An 11,115-nucleotide genomic window follows, 5' to 3' on the forward strand; every position below is an offset into this window, starting at 1 on the left:
TGGCAGGTGGGGTGGGGGAGATTTGGTCAAGAAACATCATGGGTGGGGGCCAGTAGGATGGGGCTAGCATTGACAGGGGGACCAGGGAAACTACAACAATTGCAGGAGGGGTTAAGGGGAACAGGACAAGCTACAACACAGGAGGGAGGAGGACGGGGCAAGCAATGATGACTGGCAACAGCACGGGGGATGGGGCAAAAAAACACCAATGTGGAACAGGATGGAAGCAAGGAGGGGAGACGGCCTGCAAACATTTATACTCTGAGGGGCCGATTACGAGTTTGACGGTGCGGCAGCAGGACCTCCCGCCGCCGCACCGCCAAACCCGCGGGAGAACCACCCGCCATTTAGTTACTTTTTTAGTCATTGGCAGACTATTCCTTTGGTGTTCCCACGGCGGTGCCTATAAAATAGGCACCGCAATGGGAACGTCAAAAACAGTTCCAGCTTGGCATGGACTGAAAATTCCATGCCATGCTGGAACTTCTGTGCATGCAGACAGGAGGGCACATGTGCCCCTCTGTGTGCATCCACAGTATGTGAGGCACAAGGGGGCCCTATAGGGCCCTCTCGGTTTCCTCTCCGCCAGGGTTTTCATGGAGGAAAAACTGCCATGAAAACCCTGGTGGTCCCGCCAAACATATGGATGTTTCTGGACTGTTGCACCACCATGGCGGTGTTGGCGGTCCCAGGGCCGCATGACCACTAGGGTCCTAATGTGGCAAGTCCTAGTACTGCCAGTGCCGCCCCACCGCTAGTCTGGCGGTCCTCTGGCCGCCAGACTTATAATTGGACCCTTAGTGAGCACTGCAAGTAGAAGACAAAAGTAGGCCAGAAAGGTCAAATAGTGGAAAGACACTCACAAAGAAGGCAAGCAATACTTGGGCTATGCTCCAGGATAGGGAGAAACGCACAAAGGGGAACTGAAGCGGTCACGCACAGACCACAATGGAGCCAGCAAATAAGAATGACGATGAAGCCAACCAATGATAAGGAATGGGCAGACTCTAAGCCTTGTTTAAGCTAACCAAATGTCTCACAATTGACAGAGCATGAGCGGTCTCAGGCCAGACCCAATAAGCAAGCAAATGAGTGGCAAAACAAACTATAGTAAGCAGTCGGCATGCTTTAAGCCCCCTATAGATTTTGGTGTGGGCCACAGTAGATCTTTTACTGATTTTTTGCGGTACTGGCGGTGAGAGTTTAGCCTGGTTCCATGACGTTGCACTGCACTGGTCATGCAGACCACCAGTCTGCGTCCATCGTTTCGAATCTAGCGGCGGGCAATATGGTGGCCAAGATTTACAAATGTTATTATTATTAGGGCTTTATGCAAAATCCTTTTCTTCAAAAAGTGCTGTTTAGCTAAACTTTGTTGTTTTTGATCCTCCGAGTAACATAGCTTCAGTGCTGTCAAAAAGGAAGTGGCACGAGAAAAAAAGGCAGCAAAAATATTTTTGGGAGAGACTTTACCTGCTGAAATAATTTTTATCCCCAGAAAACATGTTTTGGTAAGGTACATTTTTCAGTAAAATCTTTTCGCATCGTTGAGAAACTATTCAGACTCCAGGTTGTGCAACGTTTCTCATCTAATTCCTGTCATCTGTACATCATTCAGATCTCACTGAAACTCCTTTGCTGGAAGTGCTTGAGAGAGGTGCATCGGTGGGCCTAGCATAACCATACAATTCAACAAGACAAAGTGATAAAGAAAAGGTAGTAGTGACTGATCGCCTGAGGGGGCAGCAGAGGGCTTTAAAAATCATCCGCAGGTGCTGCATTTAGTCAGCAGCTCTGATGTAAAACCGTGAACACACATAAAGTAAAGTAAAGTCCACATTTGTAAAGCGCACAATCACCCGTAAGGGTCTCTAGGCGCTGGGGGCCGTCGGGAAGATTAAGCGAGCTATTGCCCAGAGTCACATGGTGCTGGGCTAACCTGCCGCCGGAGCCGGGGATCGAACCGTGGTCCCCAGATTCCAGCGTCAGTCGCCCTGGCCGCGGCGCCGCACATAGATAGATAAGCATGCTCTGCAGCTAAACGGTGTTGTATATCACTAGCACAAACCGCCCATCAGCCTCAAAAGAAGGGCTAGGGCTAAATGGAAGCCGAATACGCCGGCATAAAAGTGTGCTTGCAGCTTAAACCCTAAACATAGCAACGGAAGGATACAACGGCGACAGCAGGCAATGCGTGCGAACATATGATTCAGCTTGCATAGAACCCTATGTAGGTTTGCATCGCTTAGAAGCCACACCAGTCAAGGCACTGGTATGTCTTGCATAGGCCGCCAAGAGTTGGTTATAGAAAGCTGAGTTACCTAGGAGGTTGGTTTAGTCACTCATTGTGTGATCAAGTTGACCAAAACATGTAAAGAGTTTGACCCAAATAACGCGCGTCATGTTCTTTTCACAGGTGGGATTCACCACTTCCTCGCATGGTCTGTGTACGATGCACCCAGTGACCCAGCCCGCACTGGGGCTGTTTGGGGAATTTGTTAGTTGGGGTTTTTGTGCTGCCGCTCTTGTGCAGTACCTGTGATTGTGATAAATCGATATTTTCTGTTTCCAGGAATGGCCGTGTGGCATATACGTTCCCTTCAACATTGAGCTGTTTGTGAACACGCCCCCTAAGCCAAGTATTTTTTTTTAAAGTTTCCGATTCTTTAATACGCACTTCTCTTTTTTTTCTTTTTTTGTAGTTGATGGCGATGAAGAAGAGTTCTCTTTTGGTTTCTTCCGTGCTCTCGTTCCTTGAAGATTGATCTGCACTCCCAGAATCTGGATTCTACATGACTTCAGGGCTCCCGCGTAAGGAAGGGGCGCAGACCTTGTTGTGCCTCGATTTTGAATCTACCAGCCAAAAGATGGTGACTTTGTCCTTGGGAACTCACAGCACTAGTAGCGCCAGGGGAGGGGTGTCTGGCTGTAGCGTTGCTCTGGAAAACCTGACTTGCTGGAATCTTTAGGGAGTCCGCGGGCCCCTGTGGCCATGGCGCAGAAGAGAGCCTGGGTCAGCATGTTCCTGCAGAGCCCCAAGGGGCAGCTCCTACTGGTCAACTCCCTGACGTGCGGCCTGGAAGTGTGCCTCGCCACGGCCATCACCTACGTCCCCCCTCTGCTGCTGGAGGCTGGCGTGGAGGAGCAGTTCATGACCATGGTCTTGGGTGAGTAAAAGTTTTTTAAACACATTTTTTATGGTAATATTTCGTTGTCATCTCTAGGCTGATCTTGGGAAGGATATAGGATAAGGGGTGTTTTTACACTATGATGAATATAATTTTGCCTTTTGCTAGTACCTTGGTTGACTTAAGTGCTTATAAATGAACACCTTGGGAAATAATTTTGTTATACTTAGCATAGGTACTAGATGGTGAACTGCAGCAGTATTTGTGTGAGTGTGGCATGTTGGAGGTGGTGGAAGGGACTGGCTTACCTCTCCCAAAAAAGAAAGCCATGTGCTCCTGGGTTACTTCTGAAGAGGTAAAAACACTTTATCTATTTCACAGACTTTAAAAGACTTGTAATTACTTGCTTTAGGGGCTCTGTCAGCGTAGACCAGGAGAGGCAGACGGAAATAGTCTGGAGCCTGGCAGAGAAAGGGAGTAGTTGAAAAATAGCTTCGACATTTCCTGTCTGACAAAGTGAAAGGACCGTCTTTACATCCAATTGGTTCTAGATTTCGATTTCTCCTGGGTTAGTGCAACCATTTTCCATTAAGTAGTTTTTGTAAATACATAAATTCCCCACAATCTGGGGAGAGTATGTGGCCTAACTGCTAGAACTGTCCACCCCGAAGTTGGGAATCGAGGTATAGTCTTGGCAGGAAAGCTCCAACATCCTCTGATTCTGGGCCAATCATGTAATCTCCCCATGCCTTAAAACATGAATCTGAATCTCTCTATCTCTATCTCTATCTCTATCTCTCTCTCCCTCCCCCCTAAAAAAAAAAAAGAAACAATTGAACGGAATGCTGGACAATGCAGACACTCACCCCCAGTCACATGGATCTGGGTTAAATCCATCATTCTTTTGCTCACCTCACTAGTTTGGACTCAGCCATATGCAAATCAGTCTTGACCCTTTTCCTTGTGGGAACAGTCCTGCCCAAACTGCCAAGCCAGGTCCTCCCTGGACCGCAAACCAGCATTGGGCTGGACTGTTCTCATTGGGCGCAGGGTCATAACTGATTTACATATGGCTGGGTCCAAACTTGAATGGCATGGTGAGCAAAAAAACTATGGATTTAGACCCAGATCTCAGTACTGGGGTGAATGTATGACATTGTTCTGCATTCTGTCCATCAATTGTTATAGTACAGCGTTTTCTGTGTCTTTTCACCACTAAAGAACATGCTTTTAAACTTTCCCACTTGGGTTTGAAATACACGGAGCCAGCAATACCCATTGGGGACATTGGTATTTGAGTCCTGAGATACCTCAACCATCATGCCATGCGGTTAACACCCACTGGGGCGGGACTGTGCCTTATTAAATAAATGGGTTTGAGCACATCATTGCTGTTTCCCAAATCTCTTGCAGCCAGTGATCAAGAGCTATTGAGAGCTCGAAACGCGTTTGGCAGAATGCAAAGGTGATGGCCATGGTTACGATGTAGCTGCTGTGGCCGGAGGCTGTGTTCTGATTCCCTTCCATGTGTGACCATTCCAGTGGGGCAACCTGGTGTTTTTCATATATATATATATATATATATATATATATATATATATATATATATATATATATATTAACAAAACCCTGGGGCGGAACGGGCAAATGCTCACAACAAGAATTATTCCCAAGAAGCTCAATTTAAACCGTTCCTGTTCATGTGGCGGTTCTACAGAGCTTTGCATCCGCAGCTAGGTGCGCTTGCTGCCAGTTTAGCTATCGTCCACATCCGATCACTTTTAAAACATTGCAGATACTTTAGAAACCTGCCGCCAGAGCCCCAGTCAGGCGCGCAACGCCCATTGGACTCAAAGGGCTTCAGCTTCCCCCCCTCGCCACCAGGGCACAAGTCCTAAATAAAGAAGTGGGGGGACGCTCAGAGACAGGAAGTGACGTCACGGAAGGCAAAAAACCTAGAAGTGGGGGGCGCTCAAATACGTGAAGTGACGTCACGACCGGAAGTGACGCCACGAAAGGTAAAAAAAACACTCGATCTACACTTTGTGGTCCTCTGCTGTTGTTTTGCTTTTATGGTGTATGTGTTTTCAGAGGTTATTAAAGGGGTGTTCTTTCGCTTAAATAACGACCCTGTCTGGCCATTGCATCTTTATTTTGACTGTTAAGACTGCGACAGAGCATCCGGTGGCCTAGTTTTCCGTCTCATACCAGATGCCAAGCATGGCTGTCTGTACCGACCTTGTTATGGGGGCTTGGCCGTCCCTGATGCAGAGAGGCCCGGTATTTTCAACACCCTGTAAGAGTGTAGGAGCGGTGCACCCGAAGGCTACCTCACAGAGAATCCCCAGCGCCATTTGCTGCAGCACACAGGAGTTGACAGACTGGCGTGGTGCCTTCCCAAGCAGAACGTCACGAAGCACTTGCCACAGACACGCACAACTGGCGGCCGAGAGCTTCCCATCAGAGCAGTAAACCTCTGCAGGACTGACTTGGGAGATCGACGGGGCGGCCGGCCGTGAGGGCGAATACCGCTATAATTTAAAGCCTAGCTTTTGCGCAGGCGGGACGGCGTCCACCCGGTAAGACCCCTTAAAATAAGTGGGGGGATGCCGTCCACCCGCGTGGTACCCCGACTCAAGCCCTCCTCGCCACCCTCGGTGTGTGTCAGTCCGGGAGGAGACCGCTTCCCAGGCACACACACAGCCGCACCTGATTACTTCACAGGTCTTTTATAGACCTTTTGCTTGTTAAAGAGGCATTGTTGTTGTTTCAACCCTTCTAAGAGCCCCTGCACCTCCACTCTGCCTATTGCTTAGAGATTCAGCCCCCCCCCCCCCCCCGACATTTTTCTTAAGCCCCGAATTGGGGCTCTAGTTGCGCCTCTGGGCTCAGTAGTTAATCGTCTAGTTTGCTGTATAGTTATTTGATGTTCCAATTGTAGCCTGTGCAATGGTTCGTTTGTTCTCATAAGCAGGGGTGTTTGAAGGCTTCTCGGGCTGTACTGCTCTCTGTACGTTTAGCTTAAATCACAGAGCCCCAAGGAAAGGAACACTTTGTAAAGAAGACTTGTGAGTTGACAGTTGAATGGGAATTAGCGCCTTGGGCCCTTACTAAGGAATATTCTAAACTCCTTTTAACTGCATCTCCCACGAGCCATGGCAGCGAAGGGGGGCACTCCGGATCTGAAGAACCCACAGATTGTATGGGCTTTCCCAGTGAATGTGAGAGTGTTGTGTGGGGCTCCGTTGTGTACAAATAGTCTGGCAGAAATTCTTCATAATTCACAACCAACTTCTTCGCTTCTCCAGTGTGGGTTCAAAAATGAGCTCTACAAAACGATATGTTGTTTAATCCGTACCTTAAAGTTACTTAATGTAACCCCTGCTGCCCTATAGCTGCTCACTTGGAGGCGGTGCAGCAGGTGTTTCTGTCTGCCTCAGTGATAGCCACCTAGTCTATCCTATCACAGCATCGAGTGAGCAGAGGGCAGCAGACGCTAGTGGCGAACTAAAGTTCTGACTCGCATGCGAAGACAGGAGAACAACGTTGACACCTAGTGGCCAGTAAAACTATGACACTTGGCTGATTTTTTGCAGGTGTTGGCTGAGAATTGAGGCGGTGAAATTTAGATGCTTGTTTCACAGTATACCACAGGCTGTACTTTAACCGAGAAAGGGGACAGTGGTCCTGCATGTTGTATTATCAGTTGCTTGCCCTGCACAAATACAACACTGAAGGGAAGACTGTGATAAAAACATGGGTTTCCTAGCAAATGTAAACTCAGATAGAAGAGTGAGGTACTTGAACATGAGAGAGCCTGCATTGGCATGCAACTGTGCTCCTCCATTTCCTGTCCACTCCTGGCCCAGCTACATTCTCCTACCATGGGGCCGCAGTCATCTTCCCAGAGGTGATGTGGCCCTCGGGAGGTGCTTCGTGCTGATGGTCAGGCCATACTGCTTTTTAAGGTGGGGGCCAGACCCTCCACTGCTAAGGAAGACTGCATGTGTGATAAGGCCTGTGGTTCACATCAGCTGCTTGTGAAGGATGCCAGTTGTAGAACTATGCGTGTTCCACGCAAGAATTTCTTTTGGGACCAAAGGGATATGAACCTGGATCTTCTAATTAACAGGTACTTATTTCACATACACTTTAAGACACACAGATGGACACAGGCACACTTAAATGCTCCCTGTGGAAGGTAGAACTTGGTGGCCAGCCATGGTATGGCCCTGGCTGGAGTCTTGATGAGCTGAACAGAGACGCTGCTGCAGGAAGGACACAGAAGTTAGCTGTAGCAAAAGGTGGAGGTATCTGAATGAGCAGCAGGCGCACTGAAGCAGTAACTTCTAGTGGCCAAATGTTTTATTTCTTTAGGAGCTTACATAGTTTATCTTGATTCAACAGTGACTCATAAGCCCCAGTGAGTGTGCGATTGGTTTGTGTTGTATTTGCTAGTGCTTTATGTCTTACTATAGAATGTACCAAGTTGCCATGGTGCCATAATTGAGGTTCTAATTCTACCTTATGTCAGTTGATGCCTCTCAGTGCCAGCGTTTGGTGTGGTGGCTCGTTGCTCTGTGAATAAACCTACAATAATACTATTATTTGGCTCACTGCATCTATTTTACATATTTTGAGCTACAACATAATTTTGGCGACGAGGACCAGTGATAATTGAAGCATAGAGCGAGCCACTGCTTCTACTTAAGAAGAAAAACGACGTTCAGCAGATTGGACAGTGACTAATCTCATTCATCTCACCTCCAGCGGCTGTGTTTTTCGAAGGGAAACAAATTTCCCCAGCGGCGGTATCATTTAACCATTAAAATGAGGTGAGGAGGCTAAGGTGTGGGTCATAGCGCTAGTCACGGTGAATTAACAATTTTAAAAACAACTAAGACGCGTAAAGTTTTTTTTCACTGTCAGCTCCTACGAACTCACCTGTAACAATCCAACTAACTGTGTATTTCACAGTTCAGAGCGTCTCTCTTCTTAAAACTGTAACCAACCAGCTTACCTTGCGAGCAGTGGCAGTTGCTTAGCGTTTCCCTGCTAGCGAGATCCTTTCCCCTCGGCGTCTTCTCACAAGTGATGACGCATTGGAATACTCACTCGGTATTGGCGAACTGACTATACGTCACAGAAACTGTTCGAGCGCACGCATTGGATGATTCGACACATCCGACGTTTCAGGAAACTCTCATTATCTCTGTGTGAAGCGTCGCTCCGATTTATTCAAGATCTATGCGCGACAGTTTGTAATACCAATAAAATATCTGTTACACACGAAACTTAAAAGACTCAAAGACCTCCAGCATCACGAAGGATACAACGCCTGCGAGGAAGTAGAAATTATAAAAATTTTCTCATATTAACACGTTTAAGTATTTAACACAGTTTCTTTCCAGAACTGTATTTCAAAGACAATATTAACAGCACGTTTTAATCAACTACAAAGTCTTAACAATTGTTGTTGTTTTACAGCACTTTTCTATTGTGAACCTTGTCTTTTATTGCCATTCAATTAAGTTAATTCAAAATGCAAACTGTAAATCAACCTCCCCCATTTTTAGAAAGCCCAGGTACCCCTCAAATTCAGTGGAGACAATGGTTTGACGGGTTTGAAACCTATATTGGTGCCATTGGGGCTTCCAGATACAGGGCAGAAAGAATTTTTTTTTTACTTTTAAATTGTTTAGGATTTGAAGGGAGGGAGGTCTACAAACATTTGCCTGATTTAATTATTACTGAAGGTGAAGTTATTGATGAATACCAAGAAACAATTAAGAAACTGGTTATCAAATTTGATGTTCAACCGAGTTTAGTTGTACTAAGACACAAGTTTTTTAAGAGAGCACAATTCCAAAGTGAAGATGTTGATTCCTATTTGAGTGCTTTGCGTAAACTCTGTGCCGAATGCCAATTTGGTGATTTTAAGGATCAGTTGGTGAGGGATCAGTTCATTGCTCATTTTAGTGACAAACACATTCAACAGAAACTGCTTACTATGGGGAATCCCTCTTTAGAAGAAATTATCAAAGTTGCCAAAAGCCTTGAACTAGCTCAAACGTCTATTAAGGAACTTGGCAAAGCAGATGTGCATAAAGAAAATGTGAATGCTATAGTGTCTTCTCTTTCCAGACCCAATTTTCAAAAAAGAGAAAAATTCAATGAGAAAAATGTGATTAAGAAAAACATATGTTACAGATGTGGTTATCCTCCACACTCCAAAGAAAACAATTATTGTCCTGGGAAAAACGCTAAGTGTTACAAATGTGGGAAGTTTGGCCACTTGGCCAAAATTTGTCAAGCCAACCTAAGTAAACCCGAGAAGGTCAGTTGTGTGTTGGAGAATGAACGAGATTCAGAAAGCGATTTGGTGAATGAATTCAAAGACATGATTGTAACTATCACAGATGATGGTATAGTCACTGGTAACCCAGAGGAATGTGTGGATCCTTATGTAGATATATTAGTAGGTGAAGTTAGTTTGAAACTTCTTGTAGATTCTGGTGCCAGAATCACCATGATTTCTTTTGAGTTGTTTAAGCAGTCTTGGTCTAACAGAGAATTATTTCCTCCAGATAGAGCACCGGTTTCATATGAGGGTCGTAAGATTATTTTGGAGGGTTTCATTGAAGATATCTTACAATTCAAAGACAGAAAGATTCAAGGGAAAATTTATGTGGCTGTGCGTGGCTTAAATATTTTGGGGTGGTACCATCAAGGTCTCTTCGGGATGTTATTACGACCTGGAGCAAGAGAACAGGTACTGGTTGTATTAGATATGCCTGACACTTCATCTCTTGAGAAGGAGTTTCCCAGAGTATTTTCAGATTCTCTTGGTGAAATTGTGGGGTTCAAACATCAGATTAAAGTAAAGAGTGATGCCATCCCCGTGAAACATAAGGTTAGATCTGTGCCATTCAGTTTGAGAGCAGATCTCAAAGCTGAACTCGAGAGATTAGAGAAGAATGGCATCATAGAACCTATAGAATCTAGTTTATGGCTTAGTCCTTTGGTGGTTGCACGTAAGAAAAATGGAGATATTCGTCTTTGTTGTGATCTCAGGAGTGTCAATAAAGAAATTTGGGTGGACGCCCATCCACTTCCCAAAATTGGTGATTTGTTGGAAGAATTGAGAGGTGCGCAGTGGTTTTCCAAAATTGATCTAGCTTCTGCGTATCATCAGATCGTTCTAGAGGAGGATTCCAGACATTACACGGCGTTTAATTCCCCCTTCGGTACTTTCCAGTTTTGCAGAATGCCTTTCGGGTTGGCTTCTGCTGCTTCGGTTTTTCAGAGGATCATGCAGAGTATCTTGAAAAATATCGTAGGAGTTGTGATTTTTCAAGACGATGTCCTGATTTTTGACAAATTTTTAGATCAACACGACGTCATTCTCAAATCCGTACTCAAAAGGTTTGACAGTAAGGGCATTGTAGTGAAGAAAAACAAGTGTGAGTTTTGGAAACGGGAGGTTGAATTTTTAGGACATTTAGTGTCTGGTTTAGGTGTTTCTCCCAGACCAGGGTTGGTCAAAGCAGTAGTGGATTGTCCAGTGCCTAAGAACAAAGATGAGTTACGATCCTTTTTAGGGTTGTGTGAATTTTATTCACGATTTATTCCAGATTATGCCAGTAAAATGAAGTCGTTATCTTGTATGCTCAGATCTAGTATTCCTTTTGTCTGGGATGATGTTTGTCAGTCAACTTTTGACTTGGTTAAATCTGAGCTTTTGAATGCCAAGGTTCTGAAAGCATATGACCCCAGTGTTGGTTGTATTATCACGGTTGATGCAAGCAGTTACGGGTTAGGTGCGGTTCTCACACAAATTATTGAAGGAAAAGAAGTCACTGTTAGTTATGCCTCGAGGGTGTTGAGAGATCCTGAAATAAATTATTCAGTGATCGAAAAAGAGTTACTTGCATGTTATTGGGCATGTGAGAAGTTTCGCACTTACATATGGGGAAGGAAGTTTATG

The 11,115-nt window shown here is 45.5% G+C and overlaps 1 protein-coding gene across 2 annotated transcripts in view; it reads left to right on the forward strand.

The window, feature by feature from the left end:
• The window catches only part of SLC45A3 (solute carrier family 45 member 3), a 200,978-nt gene that overhangs the window by 153,279 nt on the left and 36,584 nt on the right, over nucleotides 1-11,115 (forward strand). For both annotated transcript variants that reach the window (XM_078644601.1, XM_078644602.1), the window contains one exon: nucleotides 2,703-3,167. In XM_078644601.1, coding sequence (XP_078500727.1) covers nucleotides 2,993-3,167 — 175 coding nt within the window. In that variant the 5' untranslated portion in view covers nucleotides 2,703-2,992. The remainder of the gene's footprint in view (nucleotides 1-2,702; nucleotides 3,168-11,115) is intronic.

Source organism: Lissotriton helveticus, chromosome 5_1, assembly GCF_964261635.1.
Source record: "Lissotriton helveticus chromosome 5_1, aLisHel1.1, whole genome shotgun sequence".
Lineage (NCBI taxonomy): Eukaryota > Metazoa > Chordata > Amphibia > Caudata > Salamandridae > Lissotriton > Lissotriton helveticus.